The 27,741-nt window shown below is 44.1% G+C and overlaps 1 protein-coding gene across 2 annotated transcripts in view; it reads left to right on the top strand.

Annotated features, from left to right (window-relative positions):
- Positions 1 to 4,077: 4,077 nt before the first annotated feature.
- RBM33 (RNA binding motif protein 33) overlaps positions 4,078 to 27,741 on the top strand; it is a 155,578-nt gene continuing 131,914 nt past the window's right edge. For both annotated transcript variants that reach the window (XM_054021129.1, XM_054021127.1), the window contains exons 1-2: positions 4,078 to 4,355; positions 21,536 to 21,614. In XM_054021129.1, the coding sequence (XP_053877104.1) occupies positions 4,331 to 4,355; positions 21,536 to 21,614 (104 nt within the window). In that variant the 5' untranslated portion in view covers positions 4,078 to 4,330. The remainder of the gene's footprint in view (positions 4,356 to 21,535; positions 21,615 to 27,741) is intronic.

The following is a 27,741-nucleotide window of genomic DNA, read 5'->3' as shown; positions in this document are numbered from 1 at the left end:
CACTTAAGGGAAAGTCTCAAGTAAAAGAGAATGGTGCTAGTAGAGCAGCGCCCGCAGCCATACTTTTATTAAATGCAAATTCTATGTCAGGCACAGTAAAAATCATAAGAAGTCAGGAGGAGATACAGGCACCTGTTTGGACAAGGCTCAAGACAAAGGTCTGAGATATCATCATGGCCTGAATCATCAGAAGCTTTAAAAATCAACAGCACAAACTTGAGATGTAAAGAGCACAGGGTGAATGTCGTAGGATAATGGTTGTTCAAAACAATCAGCAAACATGTTGCTGCATTCTGACCAAGTTGTGAACGATACAAGGGTGCAGCCAAAAGCCAGAGACAGTGGGAATGATGGTAATTAAACCTCGTAGTATGAGGGCATGCATTACTTTTGCAAAGTTGTCACAAGGTAAATAGGGGAGGAGCCTGCACAAAATGTGCAACTGGAAAACACCGTTGTACAATAGCTGACACATGGCTTTCCACGAAAAAGTCATACTTATCAGGATTCTTATCAGTGTTATCAGGATTCTTAATCTTCCTTTGCATATCATCAGCAAAAGGATGAAGCTCTAGCTTATGTTCTGAAATGATCTCAAGAACCAATGATACAAATCTCTCATTGATGAGCCATAGTGCCCCATTGCCACAGATTGACTTTTGTCTTTTGCTTTTGTTGCCTAAGCATTGTCCCACTTGTGGGATGCATGCACTAGTGCAACTGGGGTTTGGAAACCTTAAAGAAATGGCCTCTTTGTGCCATCAGAATAGTATCAAGTGCCCAAAGCAGGATGAAAAACTTAGCCCGAAGTGTGATATCAATTTAATATAACATGTTTGTTTAATCCTCTATATGGCTGATATAGTATAACTCAATGAAAACGTTTAATATACATTACTGGTCATTAAAAGCAATCAAACTGGTAGAAAAAGAAAACAATAAAGAAAATACTATAAATGCCAATTTATACATTGATGCTATGTCCTCACTTTGAATACTGTTTTCAATGAACACAATTTTCCATCTGAGAAATAGAAGAGGTTCAGAGAAAATCTGCAAAAATAATTAGAAGCCTGGGCAGACTTGCATCTTGTAATGGCTTTTCATTAGGGGTCATTGATGCAATCATCAAACCTTTCCTTAAGGAGCATAGGCAGGTTTAATTCACTGTCCTGTTTGGAGGGAAACCTCAATGAGTTTCCTTTTGTGTTGCAAAGCATCTACACAAAAGGAAGGTTGACACCAAGATGTACTGGGGGAAGTCCTGGCTCCATTGAAGTCAATAGAAGTTTTACCTTTCAGTGGGGTCAGGATTGTACCTTCTGACTCCATAAAATTCAATCTGAAGGGTTGTGTTAAAGTACCAGCAGGCAGTTCCTGCAGAAGGACTATGTGTTAAAATGCAGTTAATTTTTGGCTGTAAGTCTGGGTGGGCCCCTGGAAAGAGACAAAAAGTAAGTCTCTAATCATTATTATTGAGACGAAAACCTCAAAAAAGAGACTGAATTTACAAATTTACATTGGCATAACTACATTGCTCAGGGGTGCAAAAAATACACACTCCTGATTCGTCCTGAATGACAGTTATACTGACCTAATCCCCAGTGTAGACAACACAGTATGTTGATGGGAGAGCTTCTCTCGTTGACATAATCCACTTCTGCGAGAGGCAGTAGCTAACTACACTAATGGGAGAAGCTCTCCCATTGGCATTATAGTATCTCCACTAAAGTGCTACAGCTTTTTAGGGTAGACCTGCCCTCAGTGTAACTGATGCAGAGATGAGACTGGCACAGTAGTTCTCAGAGGTATGAACCATCCATTCATCTCAGTGGCAGCTTAGTCAGATGCCCTGTGGTGGTCAACATAAGTGACCCCTCTTTGGTGTCACCAGTGCGTGGCATTTGGGAAATACAACTTTCCCCCCCCTACAATCAAGGAGCTGAACCCAAGAATTCTGGCTGGGCCCATGGGCATATTCAAGCCCCAGTGAAGGAGCTAAACTCAAGAAGGCCATCTGCACAATTGACTGTGTAAATAGCATCTCATTTTGGTGATTCAATGGGTGGGATTTATTTTGTGGGTGGAGTTTATAGGAGTACTGCCACCTTTTTTCACCCAATCTGAGCCCTAGGCAGGGGGATGCATGATCTAGTTGGTCTTTTCTATTTCTAAGCACTAGCACAGATGCTAGAAAAGATATGTGAAAGCATTATAAAATTATCAGCTCAGACACAAAATCTGTTTGCCTGCACTGAGATGTGACCTCTACTTGGCACTGGTCAGGCCTCAGCGTGGAGTACTGCGTCCAATTCTGGGTTACTCACTTTAGGAAAGATGTGGACAAACTGGAGCGAGTTCAAAGGAGAGCAACAAAAATGATAAAAGGATTAGAAAACCTGACTTATGAGGAAAGCCAAAAAAAAAAAAAAACGAGCAAATTTAGTCTTGAGAAAACAAGACTGAAGGGGACCTAATAATAGTCTTTACATGGCAAGGGCTGTTGAGGATGGTGATCAATTGTTCTCCATGTCCACTGACGGTAGGACAAGAAGTAATCTGCAGCAAGGGACATTTAGCCAGGTTAGCTATTAGGAAAAACTTCTAATTATAAGGATAGTTAAGCACGGCACATGCTTTCCACCACTGAAGACTTTTAAGACGAGGCTGGACAAAAATCTGTCAGGGATGATCTAGAGCAGTGGTTTTCAAAAAAATTTTCTGGCAACCCAGTTGAAGAAAATTTTTGATGCCCACACCCCAACGGAGCTGGGGATGAGGGGTTTGGGGTGTGGGAGGGGCTCAGGGTTGGGGCAGAGGATTAGGGTGTGGGGGTGAGGGCTGTGGCATGGGGCCAGGAATGAGGGGTTCAGGGTGTGGGAAAGGACTCTGGGCTGTGGCAGGGGGTTGAGGTGTGGGAGGGAGTCAGGGATGAGGGGTTAGGTGTGCAGGAAGGGGCTCTGGGTTTAGAGAGGGCTCAGGGCTGGGGCAGTGGCTTGGGGCACAGGCTTACCTCTGGTGGCTCCTGGTCGGTGGCGCAGCCAAGATGCAGAGGCAGGCTTCCCGCCTGTCCTAGCACCACGGACCGCACTGAGCCCTGGAAGCGGCCAGCAGCACGTCTGGCTCCTAGGCGGAGGCTCGCAAATGGCTCTGCATGGCTCTCACCAGCAGGCACCCAGCTCCCACTGGCTGGGAACCAACCAATTGGAGTGTGGAGCCAGTGCTCAGGGTGGGGCCAATGCGTGGAGCCCCATGGCTGCCCCGCCTAGGAGCCAGACTTGCTGCTGGCCGCTTCTGGGGCACAGTGCGGTGTAGGAACAGGTAGGGACTAGCCTGCCTTAGCCAGGCAGCACCACTGATGGGACTTTTAACGGCTGGTCGCCGGTGCTGACCAGAGCCACCATGACCCAGTGCCTTACATTCAACCCTCGGCTTGAAAACCACTGCTCTAGAGTTAGTCCTGCCTCAGCGCAGGGGGTGGGAGCTGATCTCGCAAGGTCCCTTGCAGCCCTACATTGCCATTATTCTCTGATCGGATTTCTACACATGATCCCTGACCGGCCACCAGGGGCCCCTGGGTCGCCTGGGCAGGAGGGTGCAGCATCTTGCCAGACCAGCTTGCAGCTCTCTCTGTCAGGCAGCGCGGGTGTGCTCGTCCTAGGCCCTGCACCCACCAGGGCCTGGGTTTGCCAACGCTCTGAGCAGCGCTGCGCCGCGTCACTCCAGCGCAGCCAGTGCGCACGCCCTAAGGCGGGACGACTTCGGCCCACCGCGCTCCCTGGAGCAGCTTTCCTTCAGCCCAGCGCCAGCAGTCCTATGCGCATGCGCACTGAAGCCCGCAGCTCTGTCTCCAGCATCCCCGGCTGTAGCTACATGCCTGTCCAGTAGACTGCGGAATACGTCACCAAGATTGGCTCGGTCACTTTTGGCGCATGCGCATTGCGTCTCAGCCAGTCTTTGTATTTCCTGCAGAGGCAAGTGCGGCGCATGCGCCCATCGTAACAGCCTCGGTGCGGTCTTCCTCAGCCAGCTAACCAGCGGCCTTTCTTTGCCTTCCGCTCTTGGGGGGAAGGGTTAGCCCTCCACGATCCCATGATGCGCTGCGGCAGCGAACCCCAGCCGTCAGTGGCGGCCGCCATGTTGTGTTAGTTTGTTGTTCTCTTGCGGCTGGTGGTGCGGAGCAGGCGGCGGGAGGGCGGAGTACCCTCGCCCCCTGCAGCCGGGCGCCGAGCGGGGCCTGCGTCCGAGGCCTTCCCCCCACTCCGAGCCCTCATTGCAACTGCGGGAGGCACCGCCAGGAGCGGCCGCCGCCCGCGCAGGAGGAGGCGCCATGGCTGCTGCCTTGGGAGGAGCAGGTACCTGAGACCTGCGGTGCGACTGCCTGGGGAGGGGGCGTGGGCAGCAGTGGCGCTAGGAGTTATGGCGCGGGCCTAGGACGACTGTGGGAGAGCTGACGAGAGCTCTGGCTATGGGGCCTAGCAGGGGGCTGGGGGCTTACGGCACTGAAGGGGGCCTGCAGGTGGCGTCGATGGGAGCGAATCTACCCCTTCCCTGAGGGTTGTCTCCTGTCTGGCTTCCTGTGCTAGGGATCATAGTTTCCCCAAGCAGAAGTGTTGCGGAGCGAAATTGACTCGGTTCTGGTCAGTTTCGCGTTTGCTCGACAGGTTTCGAATAACTGAGTTGCTCTTCTGATGCCTGGGGAAATTGTGGGCAGCAGCCAAGGGGCTGGTGTGGGAAGCCTGAAGGTCTCACTGATTCACGTTTAGAAAGACCCTTTTCCATTCGTAAGGGCTGTACGCTTTTACAACATGAAAATTTCTATAGTTTGTGTTTTTGGCGCTCTCTTGCCAGAAGAGGCTTCTTTCTCACCACTGGCACAGCAGATTTCCCAAGCTCTGGACTGGATGGGACCTAATAGGTCCATTTTCATGTCGTATTTTTATTCAAAGCCTTTTATTCCCGTGCCATTTATAATCAAGAGTATGTGACCACTTCCCCAGTATTAATAACTTATCCTAAAAACCACCTTGTGAGGTAGTTATCCCTATTATACAAATGGAGAACGGAAGCACAGGCAAATTAATTAACTTGCTCATAGTAACATAGAAAATGTGTGACAAAGCCAAGATTTCAACGCCGGAACTCTTAACCACTTGGCCATTCTTCCTTGAGTTGTATGAGTCTATAAAATTAAAATAGCATATTGCTTTGTCTTGTCTAAATATTTCAAGCAATATTTTACATATCTACAAAATGCAATCTTTAAGAGTTAAAGATTGCAAAGATATGCTGAGTCACATCTAATCAGTTCTTCAGAAAAGTATAATGTAAAAAACGTATTCAACTTCTCCCTGCCCTGTAGCTCTTGGGAATCAGTTTCATTAGGAAATGTACTTGTATTTAAATACTTTTTAACAGTTTTTTTACAGTTGGGTTAGCTGATAGGATGCTGCCTCTTTGGTAGAAACAATGGCAAGTTATGATTATCATTTGCACTAATTATGAGCAAACCCAGTTCGGAGCAAGATTTACTCACAAATAACTGTCATAGTGCTCAACATGGCTTATCCTTGTCTCACATAAGTCAGGTAACATCATGTTGACCATAGCGCAATTGTTTAAAAGAATGTAAACATAATTAAAGTTCCTAGTGAAGCTAAGCCCTTAAAAGAATATGATTGTCAATATTTAATTGTTAAAAGTTGAAAAAGTGGGGAGGATTTTGGGGTAGGATCAGAATGCGAGCAACACGGGTACAAGTATATATGATTGTAAATACCTTTGAGGGCATCAAGTTTTAATGGTGTCAAATATTGTTTTGTATGTTTTTTTCAAAACCTACTTGAGGTGACTAGATGAAAGAAACTAGTGCATTTATTATGTGAAAGTGAACTCTGAAAACTTGAGTTCTGTTACTGAGGTTTTTAAAATTCACATTGTAAAAACACTTGATAGTTTGTGGGAAGGAAAAATATGTCATTTTTAGATGTATTTTAAAAACTATTACAAACTGCATGGGCATCCTTTTGTGTGAAAACGTGTGCATGACCGGCAAGATCAGGGAGCTGGAGTTGATCGAAATGTTTCAAGTTACAATTACATTATTATTTGTCCTACTGTAGTGCCTAGGAGCCTAGTCATGGACCAGGACCCCATTGTGCTAAGTGTGGGTCAAAAAAATGTTTGTTCAGTGTCAGCATTGTGTTCAGCAATGAACAGGGGTTGGGAAGATGTGGCCCTTGTCCCAGTGAGCTTACAATATAGGCTATGTATTACTTTAAAAAAAAAAAAAAAGTGTTGCACGTTGAAATAGGTCTCCTGATGTAATAATATTCTAGTGTAGACAAAGTGCACATAAAGACTATCTCAATGTAGCTAGTAGAGGTGAACCCCTGGTTGGGCAACAAAGAGTCCTGTGACACCTTAAAGACTAACAGATGTATTGGAGCATAAGCTTTCGTGGGTGAATGTCCACTTCCTCAGACGCATGTAATGGAAATTTCCAGAGGCAGGTATAAATATGCAGGCAATAATCCGTCTGGAGATAACGAGGTTAGTTAAATCAGGGCCGGTGAGGCCCTCTTCTAGTAGTTGAGTTGTGAACACCAAGGAAGGAGAAACTGCTTTTGTAGTTGGCTAGCCATTCACAGTCTTTGTTTAATCCTGATCTGATGGTGTCAAATTTGCAAATGAACTGAAGCTCAGCAGTTTCTCTTTGAAGTCTGGTCCTGAAGTTTTTTTGCTGTAAGATGGCTACTTTTACATCTGCTATTGTGTGGCCAGGGAGATTGAAGTGTTCGCCTACAGGTTTTTGTATATTGGTTAGGGTGGTGGTTAAATATATTATTCAATATTCCAGGGTCTGAAACTGTGCTAGATGCTTTAATGTGCAAATAGAAAGATGTAGTCCCTTTCTGAAGAGTTTGCAATGTAATTTTAAACCTAAGTCACAGTAGTAAACAGTAGGCCAGGGATGTGCTGAGGAAAAACAAGGAACACAACAATGAGGTCATATTCTTACTCAATTTAGGTATGTGCACATCTTGGTCAGTTTTAAAAAAAATATGCATTGATGTTGTAGATTCAATTCTTGTTCCCATCGCAGAATTGAGTTTAAGGAATGAGGAGAGGAGAGTAATGTCTGGGTGGTCTAGAATAGGGTGGCCACTTCCTGTGTAGGGGGTGATACAGTAACGAGACATGGAGATGGTTGTGGGAGTAATGAGCAGGTTGGTGTTATTAGCTAGGTAGACAATAAAGGACAATGTTGGTTGCTATGGCTTTGAAAGTAAAGATAAAAGTTGAAACTTGATGTAGTAACGAAGCGGGGAGCCAGAGAAGGGGTGCAAAGAGGGAGTGTCAGGACTGAGATCCCCACTTTGAACTTTAGGGTACAAATGTAGGGGCCTGCATAAAAACTTCTAAGCTTAATTACCAGCTTAGCTCTGGTTCGGCTGCCACCATTTTCAATGGATTCCCTCCCTGGGAAACCTTGAAAAACCTTCACCAAATCCCTGGTGAAAACAAATCCAACCCCTTGGATTTAAAACAAGGGGAAATTAACCATTCCCCTCCTTCCTCCCACCAACTCCTGGTGAATCAAGATCCAAAACCCCTTTGGATCTAAAACAAGGAAAAAATCAATCAGGTTCTTAAAAAGAAGGTTTTTAATTAAAGAAAAAGGTAAAAATCATCTCTGTAAAATCAGTATGGAAATCAACCTTACAGGGTAATCAAACTTAAAGAGCTCAGAGGACTCCCCTCTAGTCTCAGGTTCAAAGTACAGCAAACAAAGATAAACACTCTAGTAAAAGGTACATTTACAAGTTGAGAAAACAAAGGAAAACTAACACGCCTTGCCTGGCTATTTACTTACAAGTTTGAAATAGGAGAGGCTTGTTTAGAAAGATGTGGAGAACCTGGATTGATGTCTGGTCCCTCTTAGTCCCCGAGAACGAACACACTCCCAAACAAAGAACACAAACAAAAGCCTTCCCCCCCCAAGATTTGAAAGTATCTTGTCCCCTTATTGGTCCTTTAGGTCAGATGCCAGCCAGGTTACCTGAGCTTCTTAACCCTTTACAGGGAAAAGGATTTTGGAGTCTCTGGCCAGGAGGGATTTATAGTACTGTACACAGGACAGCTATTACCCTTCCCTTTATAGTTATGACACGCCCCCCAAATCACAGATAGTGTTGGATGTTTGGTTCCACACTGGCTGTGATTTCTTCCTGGAGTTCTAGGAGAAAACAGAGTTAATAAGACACATGTACCTTTAGACATACTACTGATTGTATAAAAACTAACAATATGTTTCATTCCAAAAACAATTGTTAACCAGTTAACTCTGGGAAACTTTCCCGGGAGAGTGCATCAGCCACTTTGTTAGAAGCTCCCGAAATGTGTTGTATTTCAAAATCAAAATCTTGGAGAGCTAAACTCCACCGAAGAAGTTTTTTGTTATTTCCCTTGGCGGTATGAAGCCACTGTAGCGCAGCATGGTCTGTTTGTAGTTGGAAACGCCGTCCCCAAACATATGGGTGTAGCTTTTCCAGCGCATACACAATGGCATAGCATTCCTTTTCGCTGATTGACCAATGGCTTTCCCTCTCAGACAGTTTCTTACTGAGAAATACGACAGGATGGAATTCTTGATCCGGTCCTTCCTGCATTAAAACTGCTCCCACGCCTCGCTCGGACGCATCTGTGGTTACTTGGAACGGTTTGTCAAAGTCTGGGGCCCTTAGCACAGGGTCAGACATGAGTGTTGCCTTAAGCTGGTTAAAGGCCTTTTGACACTCATTAGTCCACTGAACAGCATTTGGCTGTTTCTTTCTGGTTAGGTCTGTCAGCGGGGCGGCGATTTGGCTGTAGTGGGGTACAAATCGCCTATAATATCCAGCCAAGCCTAAGAAGGATTGGACCTGTTTCTTAGACTTTGGAACCGGCCACTTTTGGATAGCATCCACTTTGGCCTGTATGGGATTTATAGTTCCTTGACCCACCTGGTGCCCCAGGTAAGTCACTCTGTTTTGGCCTATTTGACACTTTTTAGCCTTAACAGTTAGTCCTGCCTGCTGGATGCGCTCAAAAACTTTTTCCAGGTGCTCCATGTGCTCTGCCCATGAATCAGAAAAAATGGCCACATCATCGAGGTAGGCAACTGCAGATTCTCCCAATCCCGCTAGGAGACCATCTACAAGTCTTTGGAAGGTGGCGGGTGCATTTCGCAACCCGAAAGGGAGTACATTGAATTCATACACCCCTGCCTGGGTGACGAAGGCTGACCTTTCCTTAGCGGGTTTACCTAGTGGTACTTGCCAGTACCCCTTGGTTAAGTCTAAAGTAGAGATGAATTGGGCATGTCCCAATTTCTCCAATAGCTCATCTGTGCGTGGCATTGGATAGTTGTCAGGACGAGTTACAGCATTTAGCTTACGGTAGTCCACGCAAAAGCGTATTTCCCCATCTGGTTTGGGAACTAGAACCACTGGAGATGCCCATGCACTCTTAGAAGGGCGGATTATACCCATCTGTAGCATGTCCTGGATCTCCCTTTGTATAGCAGTTTTGGCATGAGGTGACTCCCGGTAGGGTGGGGTTCTAATAGGGTGAGCATTACCTGTGTCAATGGAGTGGTATGCCCGTTCGGTCCATCCTGGAGTGGCTGAGAAAATTGGTGCAAAGCTTGTGCACAGCTCCTTGATCTGCTGTCGCTGCAGACGTCCAAGGGTCATGGAGAGGTTCACCTCTTCCACGCCACCATCCTTTTTTCCTTCGTAGTAGACACCTTCAGGCCACTCCGCGTCATCTGTTTCCTGGGCTGTAAACTGGCAAACGTTTAATTCTCTGGAATAAAAGGGCTTAAGAGAATTAACATGGTATACCTTAGGCTTTATGTTGGAGGTGGGGGAGGCTATGAGATAGTTAACAGCTCCTAGGCGCTCCTGGACCGTGAATGGTCCTTCCCACGACGCTTCCATTTTATGGGCCTGGAGCGCCTTTAAGACCATGACTTGGTCTCCTACCTTGAAGGACCGTTCTTTGGAATGCTTATCATACCAGGCCTTTTGCTCTTCCTGAGCATCCTTTAGGTTTTCTTTAGCAAGGGCCAAAGAATGTCGGAGGGTGTTTTGTAGGTTGCTTACAAAGTCTAGAATGTTAGTTCCTGGAGAAGGCGTAAACCCCTCCCATTGCTGCTTCACCAACTGTAATGGCCCCTTAACCTCACGGCCATACACAAGTTCAAATGGTGAAAACCCTAAACTGGGATGTGGTACAGCCCTGTAGGCAAAAAGCAACTGCTGCAACACGAGGTCCCAATCATTGGAGTGTTCATTTACAAATTTACGTATCATGGCCCCCAAAGTTCCATTAAACCTCTCCACCAGGCCATTGGTTTCATGGTGGTAAGGGGTGGCAACCAAGTGATTCACCCCATGAGCTTCCCACAGGTTTTCCATGGTTCCTGCCAGGAAGTTAGTTCCCGAATCTGTAAGGATGTCGGAGGGCCAACCTACCCTGGCAAAAATGTCTGTTAATGCCTGGCACACACTTTTAGCCCTGGTGTTGCTTAAGGGTACTGCTTCCGGCCATCGGGTAGCAAAATCCATGAAAGTCAGTACGTACTGCTTTCCTCTGGGTGTCTTCTTTGGGAAAGGACCCAGAATATCCACAGCTACGCGCTGAAATGGGACCTCAATTATGGGTAGTGGCTGGAGAGGGGCTTTAACCTGGTCTTGGGGCTTTCCCACTCGTTGGCACACCTCACAAGACCGGACATAATTAGCAACGTCCTTGCCCATTCCCTCCCAGTGGAAGGACTTCCCCAACCGGTCTTTGGTTCTGTTCACCCCAGAATGGCCACTGGGATGATCATGGGCTAAGCTCAAGAGCTTTACCCAATACTTAGTGGGAACTACCAACTGCCTTTGAGGATGCCAGTTTTCCTGGTGCCCACCAGAAAGAGTCTCCTTGTATAAAAGTCCTTGTTCTACAACAAACCGGGATCGGTTAGAAGAGCTGAGAGGCGGTGGGGTGCTCCGCGCCACTGCCCAAGCTTTCTGAAGGCTGTCATCTGCTTCCTGCTCGGCCTGGAACTGTTCCCTTGATGCTGGAGACATCAGTTCCTCCTTGGACTGTGGACTGGGGCTTGGTCCCTCTGGAAGTGATGCAGGTGCTGGGGCTGTTTCCATTGACTGTGAACCGCTGTCCGCTGGTGCACTATGTGGTAACTCAGGCTCTGGCTGAGCCTCTTGGGTAGGGTTATCTGCTGCTTCTGCCAGTTCAGGCTCGCTGGTGCCCTCTGGCATTGGAGTTGTAGACGGGTTTGCAAGCGCTGGACTCAGGGCTGGCAATGGTTCTGGTGCTGGTTGCGTTGCCAGTTTCGGTTCTGGGACTGGCTTTGGCTGGGTCTCTGGGATTGGATCCACTACGGCTGTTGCAGTCGTTGGCAGGGGATCCAGTTCCACCACCTTTGTCTGGGTCTCCGGTAACACAGACGGGGCCCTGGTGGACGGCTCAGGAACAGGGATGGGGGTGAAAGCTTGCTTAGCCTGGCTGCGGGTGACTATTCCCACCCTCTTGGCTAGCTTCACATGGTTGGCCAAGTCTTCCCCCAGCAGCATGGGAATGGGATAATTGTCATAGACTGCAAAAGTCCACATTCCTGACCAGCCCTTGTACTGGACATGCAACGTGGCTGTAGGCAAGGTTACAGACTGTGACACGAAGGGTTGAATTGTCACTGTAGCCTCTGGGTTGATGAGTTTGGGGTCCACTAGGGATTGGTGGATAGTTGACACTTGAGCCCCAGTGTCCCTCCAAGCGGTAACCTTCTTTCCGCCCACTCTCAAGGTTTCCCTTCGCTCCGAGGGTATGAGAGAGGCATCTGGGTTTGGGGATCTTTGGTGTGATTGGGGTGTAATGAACTGTAATCGGTTGGGGTTCTTGGGGCAGTGAGCCTTTATATGTCCCAGTCCATTACATCTAAAACATCGCCCTGCTAAGGTATCACCGGGACGAGGTTGGTTGGTGGAGACTGGTGTGGTGGGGTGAGAAGGCGTCTGGGGTTTCCCTTGGGATGTGGGTGGGGCCTTGGGTTGTCCCCGGTGGTAAGGTTTTGTTTCGGCTTGCCCCTTCTGATATTCGCTCCAACTGCTACTAGTTTTTTTCTTTTCTGCCACCTCCACCCATTGGGCTCCAATCTCCCCCGCCTCAGTTACAGTTTTGGGCTTCCTATCTAGGATGTACCTTTCTATTTCCTCAGGAACACCCTCTAAAAACTGCTCCATTTTTACTAGGGAAAGCAGATCTTCCAGAGATTTAACATTTGCTCCTGATACCCAGGCATCACAATTTTTGTCAATGTGGTAGGCATGACGGGTAAATGACACATCCGGTTTCCACTTTAGGGCTCTGAACCGCCGACGGGCATGCTCGGGTGTTAGCCCCATTCTGAGTCTGGCCTTGTTTTTAAAAAGTTCATAACTGTTCATGTGTTCCTTAGGCATTTCAGCCGCCACCTCTGCTAAGGGTCCACTGAGCTGCGGCCTCAGCTCTACCATGTACTGGTCTGCAGTGATGCTGTATCCAAGGCAGGCCCTTTCAAAATTTTCTAAGAAGGCCTCAGTATCATCGCCTGCCTTGTAGATGGGGAATTTTCTGGGATGGGAAGTGGTACCTGGAGGGGGGTTGTTAGCATTGGCTGGTGCATCCTGCTTAGCTTTTGCTACTTCCAGTTCATGCTTCCTTTCTTTTTCTCTCTCCTCCATCTCTTTCTCTTTCAGCTCCATAGTTCTCTTGTGAGCCTCCTCTTTGGCTTTTTCCAGCTCCATCTCTCTTTCATGGGCCTCCTTTTTGGCTTTTTCTTCTCTTTCTTTTAGCTCCATCTCTCTCTTGTGGGCCCCCTCTTTGGCTTTCTCCTCTCTGTCTCTCAGCTCTATCTCTCTCTTGTGGGCCTCCTCTTTGGCTTTTTCTTCTTTGGTAGTCATTTTCCTGTTTTCTTGTGCTGGGTCACCCCCTTTGCAGTTGACAAACTGGGAAGCTCTCAGCTCTGGCTGCTGCAGAGTTAACAGTAACTTTCTAACTAGCTACTCCCGAGGATGTAAAAAGAAAAAAAAAACAATTCAGCTTGTAAATATCTTTTACCAGTCATTTGCTAATTGAACCCTTCTCTTAACAAAGGACCTGTAAAAAAAAACTTAACACCTCTGCCTTCAGGCAAGGAGAGATAAGATATGCATCTATCTACTTCCAGCTCGGCTTTCCAAGCAGCTAGAAGGAAAAAAAAAATCTCACTGGCTTTTGGGTTTAAAATGATCCCACCGCTATTCACCATGTCAGGACTGAGATCCCCACTTTGAACTTTAGGGTACAAATGTAGGGGCCTGCATAAAAACTTCTAAGCTTAATTACCAGCTTAGCTCTGGTTCGGCTGCCACCATTTTCAATGGATTCCCTCCCTGGGAAACCTTGAAAAACCTTCACCAAATCCCTGGTGAAAACAAATCCAACCCCTTGGATTTAAAACAAGGGGAAATTAACCATTCCCCTCCTTCCTCCCACCAACTCCTGGTGAATCAAGATCCAAAACCCCTTTGGATCTAAAACAAGGAAAAAATCAATCAGGTTCTTAAAAAGAAGGTTTTTAATTAAAGAAAAAGGTAAAAATCATCTCTGTAAAATCAGTATGGAAATCAACCTTACAGGGTAATCAAACTTAAAGAGCTCAGAGGACTCCCCTCTAGTCTCAGGTTCAAAGTACAGCAAACAAAGATAAACACTCTAGTAAAAGGTACATTTACAAGTTGAGAAAACAAAGGAAAACTAACACGCCTTGCCTGGCTATTTACTTACAAGTTTGAAATAGGAGAGGCTTGTTTAGAAAGATGTGGAGAACCTGGATTGATGTCTGGTCCCTCTCAGTCCCCTAGAATGAACACACTCCCAAACAAAGAACACAAACAAAAGCCTTCCCCCCCCAAGATTTGAAAGTATCTTGTCCCCTTATTGGTCCTTTAGGTCAGATGCCAGCCAGGTTACCTGAGCTTCTTAACCCTTTACAGGGAAAAGGATTTTGGAGTCTCTGGCCAGGAGGGATTTATAGTACTGTACACAGGACAGCTATTACCCTTCCCTTTATAGTTATGACAGGGAGTATGAAATGGTCAGAGCTGGTGAGGCAGATAACTTTAGCCAGGTGCATTTTATGAGGACTGGAAGGGAGGTGATGTCTCAAGGAAGCTCTGGAGGAAGAGGTTATAGTAGACAGTTTGGGTTTGGATGAGAGTCGGAGCTCTTTGGATAGAGAACGGTTGGACCTACGAGAGAGAAAACATAATTTCTGCCACTAGCACTCTAGCATCCTTCCTTTCATCTTTGTCTGTTGTTGGCCATTACACAATTCAGAGGTGTAGTACAAATTCTCCTGAACGCTTCACAGGTCCAGTTGAAATTGTTTGTCTCACTTCACTTTAACTTAATTTCACTTGACAACAAAAGGCAGAACCTAGAGAGAGATTCCATTTTTGTGCAGTCAGATGGGCCGAGTCCTGGATATTTTTGTGTACCTAAGATGCATGCTACTTTGTCATGCTGTCTGACAGTTTACCAGTACTGTGTGTGTTTTCCATTTTGGCTATATTGAAACTTACTTTTGACAAGGGCCTACAAAAGTTAGGGTTTTGAAAATGACACTGATCTGAGGTCAGGACTAGTTGTATCCAGTATGGACCAGTGCCAATAAGGCATTACTACTTTTAGGGACTAGTGGCAGATAGTTTTCATTTTCATGGCTAAAACCAACTCTTTTCATACCTTTGGAAAGCTGTCCTTAAAAGTCAGACCATTCTGATTACAGTATTCATAAAATGCCAATGACTTCAGTGGGTGTATCTCAATGAGTAAGTGCTCACACATGCATAAGGATTGCACAATTTGGCCCTCAATGAGTGTACTTCAGATCTTTTTGCCTCTTCAGTACATACAGACCATAATATTATATAATTGTAATTTGACAAAATAAAGTTATGTCAAATTATGTAAAGTCCTGCAGGTGATATTTATTGAAATTATTTTCCGTTTTTTGTTTTGTTTTTTAAAGTCTTAGATATCTGTTATCAATCGACTTAATGATTTGCTACAGATGATGTTGTTTATGGCAAACAATTAGCAAAGAATATTAATTAATAATGGTACATTGTCAGGGATTATGCACTGCTCTCTTGCTGATCATTGATCCTAGGACTAGTGTTTGGAAAAACAACTAATTCACAAAAAAATTTCTGAGCCCTGCCAGGTAAAAGAGAATGGAACTTAAAGAAAAATATATTCATGTAATTCTGATTAGCTGTTTCTTCTCCCATCTCAACTTTAACAGTTTTAACAGCCCTTGTCTCTCAAACACACTAGACACTAAAGTTCTACACCATTTGAAAAAGATTTTGAAAAAGTAGCAGCACTGGTTAGACTCTAGCAGTTGTCAAAATAGCTGATGCAAGGTTGCATTGAATTAGCCTGGAAAGATGGTACAGTAATTGAGTTACTCAGCTTTCCCTCCATGTTAACAAAAACTTCCTCTCGGAAACAGTGCCAGCTTGGTTAGTTTGTTAAAATACCTCTTGAGGAAGCAGTTAACTAAACATAGAAGCAATTAAGAAAATACTTCTTGCCTACTGAACATTGGATTATATTGTAGGATATAATTTTTCTCCTGACTTCTACACATGTTTTTTGGACAAGGGGGAAATTTACAAAGTTTTTTGATTTAATAAAATAATGGGATGTTATATGGTATCAAATTCTTGTACTTTGACCAGCAGTAATGAGAAGCAATGAAATGAAACATACAGAGTGGATTGATTTAAATGAAAACGATTTACGCTAGATCATGGTTATAAATTTAGTTTAGCATTTGTACTTTTTAGTTATTTTCCTAAAGAAAACTTGGTTCTAATTGATTGGTAAGTATTAAAACATGATGTTTGCAATTGAATTTAGCCTCTGCATTAAATTTGGTGTTTCTTTTTGCTAACCAGCAAGATCTGCTATAGCTACAAACATTTATTTAAGCAGTTTTATAGCTTAACTTACATTTTATTCAGATGCTTAATTTTTACATTTTTATTATGTTAGAAAATGATTCTTATTTACTAGGTGATTTTTTTTTACTTATGATTTGTCAAGGTCTATTTGGATGGAAATTTAAAATTTAATAAACAATTTTAAGATGCTGCTTGTATTTTTAATTAGTTAAATAAAACTATCTGAAATGTCCTGGATATATAAGAAAAAAAGATTTTTTTAAAATTTATTAAAACGTGTTGCGTTTAAAACTAGCTGATATATTCAACAAAGTATTATCAGTATTATCTTTAGTAAGTGAATTGAACTGCTTGTTTCGAGGTCACCATTTTCTTCAAGATTTTAGAACTAGTAAAACTCATCCTTTCACACTTGATTTTTATTCGTAGGTCGGAAAAGGAAAACAAGGTTTCCTGCTTTTTCACCTCCCAGTTGATTTCTTAACTCTAGTTGAACTGAACTAGTTGATTCAACTGAAATGAAAACATTGTGTCTGCATCTGCAGAAGAGCTACTGCTGTCAAAAACTGGTTTAGCCCTTCAACCAGTATTGGTTCTAGGTGCTTAGTGACTTCCACCAGTTCAGTGGTTTGACTTTCTTTAAACTTGGCAGCAAACATGTATGCTTACTATTTTTAAAATTAATTTAAATGATTTTAATAGATTGTAGTAAATTTAGACCTTAATGTAGGTTGTCATGATTTCAAATTTAATTTTAATTAGGTTTATTTAAAACAATGTATTTCATTTACATTTAAAAAGTCCAGTTGAAATAAAAAATGATTTTTATCCCACACTGAAAACATACAATTTTCATACCGTTGGAGGCTTGCGGACTATTTCTGTCTGGTGATTGTGTGTGTGAGTGAGGGAGAATGGTGTGGTCAAATGTTTTGCTTGGATGAGAGGTTTTAGCCATCTCATCCAAGTGAAACGCTTGAACACTGCATCTTAATAACAAGTATATAGGACAAGCTTTTTCTTAGCCTGCATTGGTATTGCTATAGGAAGTGTTATAAGAACACTGCTATGCAATCTTCCAGCTGATTCATCTATCTCCTAATGGGGTCTTTAAAGAGCAATTTTTTTATTTTAGCCTTGTACACAAGGCTTTATGTATTTTAGTGAAGGTTTTTTAAAAAGGAGCTAGTAGATATAGAAAGAAAAATGAGATCTCCTTGCTCTGTGGAAGCTTGTTCTCAGAAAATCCTTATGATTTGCTGCCCTTTTCAGCAGGATAATACTTGTAAACTTTACCTGCTACACAACACTCAGAATCAGAAAATAATCAGTCTACCAAATCATGGAAATGTGACTGTCAAATGCATGCAACAGTGCTCCCATGTACTAGGAAAATGTAATGCAAGGAAAAATATTGCCAGCAAAGTGAGCCTGCTATGTTAAGAAACTTTAATGCATGTTAAGGGATTGATTTTGGCCAATTCCAGAGGGAGGCCAAACTTGTCTAACAAAATGGCTGACTTTCAGCCAGTGTGTGTGCAGTTTTTTGCACTGACTTCTTTCTTTGATAGCAGGGTTTCTTTTGTTATATTATTGTAGCGATACAGAGCCGAACAACGGACCACTTTTTTCCACTGATGTCCTTTAAGTTTACCCTTCAATTGGGAAATCCTGGTATGTTTTAGCACACAAATTTTCTTGTTTTCTTCCCTTGCCACCTGTGAAAGTTAATGTAGAGTGCTGGTGTCCTTAGTGAGTATCTGTCAGCCTTGCATCAAGTGCCTGATATTATCCAGGGTGGCGAGGTGGGAAGAAGGAGAGAGTCATCTTGTTGACTCACTACCTACTGTAGGAGAGCCTCAGACATGCATGTGGCCTGGTAGCACTTTTGCAGCAAGTCTTGTGGTTTCCTGTCAGGTTGGGATTTAGTTTTTGTGTGAATTCTTCCTGCTGCTGTCTGAGTGTTGTGGAAAATGTTTGGCTGTCAGTCTTACACTACCTTGAATCGTCCCTTACAATATGTACTAATTACTTATGCTAAACAATCTGTTTCATCTTGCATTTTGCTGTGACGCTGGGACTACTTTTCTCAGACATGAAGAAGAGTTGTGTGGCTCGACAGCTTGTCTCTCCCCAACAGAAGTTGGTCCAGTAAAAGATATTACCTCACCCCACCCTGTCAGTTTTACAGTTGGTCTTTTGTGCTACTGCTGATGCTGGGGAGCTTTCCTTTCCCCTTACATGTTATATTTTATGGGCATGTAACCATGCTTGACATTAACATGAACTGCTTCATAAGAATTTCTCTGGGAGCATCATCCATATCCATATGTAAAGTTTTATTCATTTACTTTTGGTTGTATTGTGAATTCCTGATATAAAGGCCTAAAAAGAAGGGGGGGGGAACCCTAAAATTTTTGTAGCTTCAGAAATGAAAAATTTACACTTGATTGTGAGTTGATATTCTCCAAATAACACTAGTCATACAATGAATCAAAAACCACTTTGATGCTTAATATCTTGCAAACCATGTGTTAGACAGGAATGCTGTTCACTAGGGGTTCCTAAATTTATTTCTGTCATGACCCTGTTCTTGACTACACAAATACTTGTAACCCTCTTATGGGCTCGTCTAACAATACATTTCAAAGTGTTGAGTCAAATTTTGATAGTACTATGGTAATTTGTAACTCACTTTTGGTCTGTAGATTTATTTGTATTATGCTAGGCAAAGTACAGAAATGAAAGTATGGTTCCTTTTCCCCAAAGAACTTACAGTCTAAATACATGAAACAACGAGAGACTACAACAGACAGACATGGGAGGCACAAGATAAAAGTGTGAAAATCATGATTCTTGTAATAAGCAGTGTCTAGCCATTGTTGAGTCTTTGGTAAGAATCATGGCAGAGGAAACTTTAATGAGAGATTTGAAAGAGGATAATGTAGCTTTGTGGATCTTTACAAGGAGTTCCTCTCATGGATAAGGGATGGCATGGGAGAAAGTGCAAAGATATTTAGAGGACACTGATGAGTGATAGAGGGACTAATGGATAATAAAGGCTGGTAGTGTTGGTAGAGTGGAGGGCAAGGTCTACAGTAGAAAACTCTTGCTGGAATAGTAATGTTGATTAGGACTGATTTTCTTTTCTTTTTTTTTTTTTTTGACACACTTCTATGCTGGGAAAAGCCCTGGTGTAGATTGTTATACCACAAAAGGACTTTTAAACTGGTATAATTTATTTTGTTCAGTATAAACTATACTGGCAAAAGCCCTTTTTTTTTTTTTTGCTTATTAAAGCTGCATCTATAGTAGGAGAGGATTTGTCAGTGTAGTTTCCCCTTTTCTATTGTAGACCAGGCTGAAGTAAAGGTTGATAGCAGCATAAATACCATTATAAGAAATAAGTACGATGAGGTGAAGCCCCAAAGAGCCATAGGGCTTATCTACACACACACAAGTTGGTTCTATTGCTTTAACTATACCGATATAGTTAAAGTAGGGTTGGTCTACACTAGGGGGGATCGATCTAAGATACGCAACTTCAGCTATGAGAATAGCGTAGCTGAAGTCGGCATAGCTTAGCTCGACTTACCTCCCGTCCTCACAGCGCGGGATCGATGGTCGCGGCTCCCCCGTCGACTACGCTTCCGCCTCTCGCCCTGGTGGAGTTCCGGAGTCGACAGGGAGCGTGTTCGGGGATCGATTTATTGCGTCTAGTTGAGATGCAATAAATCGATCCCCGGTAGATCGATTGCTACCCGCCGATCCGGTGGGTAGTGAAGACGTAGTCGTAGTATAACTCCCCCTTAGTGGGCACGATTATACCAGTATAACCTATTCTCCTTTTTGTACAGAATAAGCTGTACTGGTATAAAGTACCTTTTTACTAGTATAACGTGCCCATGCTAGGGGCTGTACCTGTAGAACTGTTGGTAAAAAATCACACCCAACTGACAGAGTTATATTGGTATAAACACTATGTAGAGTAGGCCATGCCCGTGAGTGTATGGTGAGCAGGGGAAAATGGAGAGAGTGGTGACATAAGCAGAGCTATAATTTGGGAAAATGGTCTCTGCGGCAGCATTTGACTATATGGGAATCAAGATGGTATTTGGTAAGGCTGGAAAGGAGGAGGTTTTAGTGGTCAAGAAGCATGATGTGTGAAGTCCTGGACAAACATTTTATCTGTGTGGGCAGAGAAAAAGCTGGATCTTGGATGTTGTGGAGGAAAAAAAATATTAAAATGTAGATACTGCTTGGATGTGGAGTGCTGCACTAATATGCTAAGTAGTTGAGTTCCCTTGGTTAGGACCTTAAAAAATGGTGTATTGTTTCTTTGCCAAAAGAAATATAGAACAATGTCTTTTCCTTTTTATACCTCATCATGTATGACTTGACTTTCATTGGGTCACAAGCTACTGCAAACAATTTTAATGGCATGGGAATGTATAGTGACTACCATTTTAGTTTGAAAACTGTTGTATTAGTGATGACTGCCCTAGCTGAGTTTTCATTATTTTTTATGCTCACCTTGGGTTTTCCATGAGTGCCATCAATGAAACCTGCATTTAAATTAGACAAAAGGAAGATAACTAGGGTTGGCCATTGGGTGGGGAAATTGTCACAGAAGGATGCCCGGTTGAACTGGAGGACCTGAACACACACAAAATCCTAAGTGGCAATTGAAAAGGTATAGGTTTTTAAAGGCTTATTTCAAACCAAACCATCAAAAAATCATTCTGAGATTAGCCCTAATTTGGTACCCCTTTGCTGTAAGAGACAAATAATTGTACTTATTCTAGTCAGGAAAGTGATTATGTAAAAATGGCACCTGTCTTATAGAAACCATTAAAACAAAAAACATGTTAATCCAAAGTTGTAGTGATATCCTTTTTTCATACTATAACCATATTCTACTTGGGGGCGAGGAATGGATTATTCTCTCCTCACAAGAGATGGTACCTCTGAGTTACAGGTCAGACATATTAGTTGGGCAATATGGGAAGATTGTCTGTACGCTGCATGCTGCACCTGTTTTGTGGATAAATTTAGGAGTTCAGTTTTTGAGGCTGCCAAATTGTCGCCACTTAAAAACAAATTCACTTAAAAGCAAAATATTTCCTGATAACCAGTCAGCACAACTTGGCTTTTTTAGGTAGTGTTTAAATACTTTTTACCATCTGAAATTTGGTTTCACTTTTCAATCAATGTGCTGACATACTTTCCTATGTTTGATTTCCCCGCATTGCAGTCTCACCTTCATTAGCAATAAGACCTCTACATCTTACTATTACTACTTCCTTACTAACTAAGACCAAACTACATCTTAACTTTTTGAATTAAACAAACACTAGAGAAAAATTGTAAAACCAAAAAGGGGTAGGACAGTAATTCCTAAAGAGAACAAGTCATTGCTTCAGGATTAGAAAACTTCTGCGCTTCTTTTATATTCCAGTAAGAACGATCTAATGTAGTCTTCTACTTTACAGATGATGACTTTGATCAGTTTGATAAGCCTGGTGCAGAAAGGTCTTGGAGAAGAAGAACTGGAGACGATGACTGGGACAGGTAGTTAACATTTTTTCATGTTCAGACATTGAATTACATTGTTTTAGTTTCTTGGAGTGCCATTTTGTATTCTAATTCTTAAAACAGTGCAAATTCAGATACTAATGAAGCTGTTGGCAGCTATGTGTCTGTCAGCGGATGCTAAATGTTGCCAAACATATATACCTACCTTGACAAGCTTCCAGTCTGAAGGCATGAACAGCTACAATACAGCATAGATTAGATTTTTTAAATGTTGGAAATATGTAACTGTTTTTGCAGTCAGCTTTCTGACTACACTTACCTTCTCAATCACTGAATATTTAAAGCTATTTTAGCCAGTCTTCGGCGGCACATGCCATAAACAACTGATAACTTCTGTTAAAACTTGTGATCTTTGGCTACCTTTTTTAAAAAAAAATTCATGTCTTTAATCTGAGTCATTCTTTTTTTTTTGGCGGGGGGGAAGGATGGGCGGATTTCTTTTAGATTTTCTATTGACAAATATAAATCTATTGAAAAGATTTGAAAGTGTAACCAAACTTAGGGCTTGTCTACACTGGCAAGTTTCTGTGCAGTAAAGCAGCTTTTTGCACTCAAACTGCAGACGTGTACACACTGTCAAGCCACTTTGTGCACAGAAACTCATCAGTTGCAGTGCTGCAAAAAAATCACCTCGAGGAGAATCTTAAGGCTATTTGCGCAGAGGCTCCAGTGCTCTATTGCCAGTGTAGACACTTGATTGCTTTCTGTGCTGTAATTGGCCTCCGGAGCTGTCCCATAATACCTCAAGTGACCGCTCTGCTCATTGTTTTGAACTCGTCTGCCCTAGAGACATGCACCACTCCCCATTCAAAGCACCTTTTCTGACAGCCATCGTGTGCTGTGCTGCTCTGCTCCGGGACACAAAGCAAACCATTAATGTGGAATGCTTGTGCTGTTGAACACAGAGGCATGTGTCTGTGTGAGAGAAAGAGATTGCTCTGCAGAGAGCTCATGGAGGGAGGCGGGGGCTGATGTCAGGGTTTCCCCCTGCCTCAGAACTGGTTGCTTCCTGCCGCTGTCTGAACTTACAAGACAGCATGCTGACACACTCTCTGTCACCCAAAACACACTGTCTCTCTCCCCGCCCTCCATACACACACACACTCCCTGTCTTTCACTCTCCTTCACCCCTCCCCGCTTCAGTTGAAAAGTAGCTGGCAATGTAGTAGGATGCCCATGGAAAAATGGGATTGGGAAACCTGCATCATATGATGCTGTGCCTGCCCCATGAGGCATTGCAAACCCTTCCCAAAGCACCCTGCAGCCAGTCGTACAGTGGGATAGCTACCACAATGCACTGCTGTCTTTGCCGTTGCAAGAGCTGCTAATGTGGATGTGCTCCAGCGTCACAAGGAGCACAGTGTGGATGCACAAGAGCGGTTTAATTCCAGTGCTTTAATAAAAGTGGTATAACTTGTGGCGCAGAAACTTGCCAGTGTAGACATACCATTAGTTGGGAAACAAAGCTATGTTCTTTTGTATTGAGTCCTACGATCCAACTACACTTGTCAAGCTACTTGCCAAAAAGGTTTACGCTTTCTCTTCTATGCTAGTAGCATGGTGATTTGTTCAGACATTTAGTATAGTGAAACCGATGTAGAGTCTAATCAAAGTCCCTAATTGATTTAATGCTTTTGTCTGATCTTTCACTCTGTTTACAGTACAATTTTTATCCACTCTAAGGACATGTCTAGGCTACAAACTTTTGCTGCCGCAAGTTACGTCGGCATAAAGCTGCTAAAGTTAGTATATCGCTTGTGTGCATGCATTCTTGGCTCTTTGCGTCAGCGCTGTGCATAGTCACCAGAACTGCTTGTTTTGATGCACAGTGTGATGCACTATGGGTAGGCATCACCGTGTACAAAACTCTACTGTCCAGCGTGATGTCTTTTGGGACATTTTGGCAATGCATGGTGGGGCAGAAACAAGTCACGCAGGGGTGACTGGGACTGTAGGGTCAGGTTCCCATCATACAACTTTCTCCACCCCATAGAGTCTTCTCTATCCCCAAATTTTTGTGCCTGTATTGAAAATTCCATGAACCTGCTGTGACATTCCCCAGGATACAGTCTGGACCAGGGGCTGGCAAACTTTTTGGCCTGAGGGCCGCATCAGGTTTCAGAAATTGTATGGAGGGCTGGTTAGAGGAGGCTGTGCCTCCCCAAACAGGCAGGCGTGGCCCGGTTCCCGATTTCCCCCCCTGCTTCTCGCCCCTGATGGCCCCCCGGGACTCCTGTCCCATCCAACCCTCCCCGTTCCCTGACAGCCCCCTCCAAACCCCCACACCATCCACTCTCCCTGCTCCCTGTCCCCTGACCTGCCCCTAACTGCCCCCCGCTGTCCCATCCAAAACCGGGCCGGGCTCTGCAGCTGTGTTGCCCCAGGAGCTCGCTGTCCAGAGCATTGCGCCGGTGGCGCAGTGAGCTGAGGCTGCGGGAGAGGGGGAACAGCAGGGGAGGGGCCGGGGGCTAGCCTCCCGGGCCAGGAGCTCAGGGGCCGGGGAGAATGGTCCGGCCCTTGGGCCGTAGTTTGCCCACCTCTGGTCTGGACTGTTGAACAGCTGTGTTCCCCCAATTCTCCCACCTGGTGTACCTTTTACACTGCTTCACTGTGAGAGCAACAACTCCTGATCTGCCCCAACACAGCCTCCAGCATGTAAATCACTCCCAGCTATACTGTATGAGTGTTACAGCCAGCCACCCATGAATTATACTCCAGGCAACACCAGCAAACACCCAGTCCCAGACTTTCCCCCAGAAATGTGCATCTTGTACTGCCCAGCACCCTCCTGGACAGTACAAGCTTATATAAAGTCCATCATTTCATTAATAGATATGCACAAACCTTATCTCAAATGGAGTTTCCCAGACACTTCAATCCAAACACACACACGTTTAGATAAAACAATAAAATGAGTTTATTAACTACAAAAAAAAGATTTTAAGTGATTACAAGTAATAAGGCATAAAAAGTCAGAATTGGTTACAATGAAATAAAAGCCAAAGTTTCTCTCACCACAGGCTCTAGTAGTCTCTTCCCCCACAGTTCAGTGTTAATTTCCTTGTCTTTCAGGTGTGGGTTGATGTCATGAGTAGAGATGAAGGGAGAGATAATTTGGGGCCTCTGCTCCCCTTTCTTATAGCTCTCTCTTTATTTGAAAATTATCTCCAGCTGAGGTTCAGGAGACTGCCTTGCATCAACCTAGTTGTGCATGTGTCTACACTTAAATGTCTACCACTAGTGTAATCTCTCCATTACACTGACATGGTAACACCACCTGCCTAAGCAGCGCTGAGCCATGGTCAACGTATTGGGATCGACGTAGCACGAGTGTAGGCACTGAATTGCCTATGTCAACCCTAACAGTACTCCAGCAGCTGTCCCACAATGCCCAACACTGACCACTCTGGTCACAATTGTTAACTCCACTGCCCACGGGTTACGGTGACCAGAAGCCACACACTCCATCCCTTTAAAACCCTCTGTGACGGGTTGGATCACAGAAACCCCCTTGGGAGCTGCCACCCGATGCGCAAAGACTACCCCTGCTTCTGCTTCCCCTGCCAGCTCAGGACTCCAGCACCCTGTCTTGCTGAGCCAGACACTCCCGTCTGGCTCCAGACACAGATCAGGGGTCTGAATCTCCTGTCCCAAAGCTGCAAGTTTACCTGAAAACAGCTCACAGTAGTGTGCTTGTCTTTAGCACTCAGATGCCCAACTCCCAATGGGGTCTAAACCCAGATAAATCCGTTTTACCCTGCATAAAGCTTATGCAGGGCAAACTCATAAATTGTTCGCCCTCTATAACACTGATAGAGAGATATGCACAGTTGTTTGCTCCCCCAGGTATTAATACATACTCTGAGTGAATTACTAAATAGAAAGTGATTTTATTAAATACAGACAGTAGGATTTAAGTGGTTCAAAGTAGTAACAGACAGAACAAAGTAAGTCACCAAGCAAAATAAAATAAAATGCGCAAATCTATGCCTAATCAAACTGAATACAGATAATCTCACCCTCAGAGATGCTTCAGTAAGTTTTTCTCAGACTGGACATCTTCCAGGCCTGGGCACAATTCTTTCCCCTGGTACAGCTCTTGTTGCAGCTCAGGTGGTAGCTTTGGGATTCTTCATGATGGCTCCTCCCCCTCTCTGTTCTCTTCCACCCCTTTATATATCTTTTGCATAAGGCGGGAACTCTTTGTCCCTCTGGGTTTCCACCCACCCTCACTGGAAAAGCACCAGGTTAAAGATGGATTCCAGTTCAGGTGACATGATCACATGTCACTTCAAGACTTCATTACTCACTTGCCAGCACATACATATACAGGAAGACTCACAGGTAAATACAGCCATCTGCAGACAATGGGAGTCATCAAGATTCCAAACCATCATTAATGGTCCACACTTTACACAATTACAGTAGGCCCTCAGAGTTACATTTTATATTTCTAGTTTTAGATACAAGAGTGGTACATTCATACAAATCAGATGATCATACTCAGTAGCTTATAAGCTTTGTAATGATACCTTACAAGAGACCTTTTGCATGAAGCATATCCCAGTTACGTTACATTCACTTATTACCGTATTTTCTCTAAAACTATCTCAGTTACATTATATTGACTTATTATCAAGTTTTTATAAAACCATATAGACTGCACAACGTCACACCCTCCAAATTTTGAAATGCCTTTTCCCAATTGTCCATCTTGGCAAGCACACGTACCAACTTCCCACTGTTGTGTGAAACTGCCCAGCTGGCTCCACGTTCCAGACAGGAGTACACAGGAGATATTGGATCTCCTGGGTCTGTGGGGAGAAGAGGCTGTGAAACACAGCTATGGACTAGCAGTAGAAACATGGACATCTATGAGCAGATTGCACAGGAGGTGCAGGAGAAGGGGTCTGACGGAGATCAGCAACAGTCCTGTATGGAAGTGAAGAAACTGCAGCAGGCACATGAGAGGGACAGGGAGGCCAACAGTTGATTCAATGCCGAGTCATGACCTGCCACTTTTACAAAGAGTTGCATGCAATACTTTGGGGGAGACCCCACCACCACCCCACACGCCACCGTGGATACCTCTGAAGAGTCCAAGTCACAGGCTCCTGACATGAATAGGGGGAAAGTGGAGGAGGAGGAGGAAGAGGACCAGGACATGTGACTGGAAGGTCCAGCTGTGCCACAAGCCAGGACCTGTTTGAGACTCCACTGCAGTCCAGTCGAGCATAGGCAAGCCTGATGCAGAAGAAGGAACGTTGGTTAAATGGGTGAATTTTTTTCCCATCACAGTGATGGCACCCCCAACTTAGGACACAGCTATTGACTTTTCATTAATCTAGTTGTACGAGAAGAGGTAGTGATACAACAAAGAGCTAGAGCTTTTATCTGCTTTTTGTGTCCCTGTAGAATTAGGCCGGGGTGGGGGGCATGAGGAACAGTTTATCTCTCAGGAGGATGTCCTTTGAATCGTTCTGAGAGATCTCGATGAAACTTCCATGGAGGTACACAGCAATCCTCTCCCAAAGGTTTCTAGGGGGTGCCTTATTTCTTCCTCTGCGGTAGGACACTTTCCCATGCCAATCAACAATGTCTTCAGAAGACACCAATGCAGTAAAAAGATTAGCAGCATACGAGCCTGGGTGGCTTCAGGATGCCTGCAGCGGCTGTGCTGTCTGGTTTTGTTACCCTCACGAGTGAGATATCAGCTAAAATCACCACCACCTATGGAAAATGCTGCCACTATTCAGTGCCATTGCCCTATGCTCAATTTCATGCAACTGAGCAACTCCCTCCTTGTTTCTCATATCCCTGACAGGCCATACTCACCACAGCTGCCGAGCACAAGTACTCTGAAGCAGAACTGTCAATAAGCATGTCTTGTTTAAAAATTTAGGGGAGCAAGGGAAGGTAGTTCCAAAACTTATCTTTTGCTTTCCATTTGTGACTATAATGGTGACGTACCTCTGTGTGTTTTATCTGTGGCTGCTGCTGTTGGGGGATTCCCCCTCCACACCCAAAGAACACCTGAGCCAGATAAGGAGGAAAAAGAAGAGGACTTGGGATGACATATTCTGCGAGTCAGTGCTGCATCAGA

Source organism: Malaclemys terrapin, chromosome 2 (assembly GCF_027887155.1).
Source record: "Malaclemys terrapin pileata isolate rMalTer1 chromosome 2, rMalTer1.hap1, whole genome shotgun sequence".
NCBI lineage: Eukaryota > Metazoa > Chordata > Testudines > Emydidae > Malaclemys > Malaclemys terrapin.
Note: the sequence above shows the minus strand (reverse complement) of the source record. Positions and strands in the feature narration are given on the sequence as shown.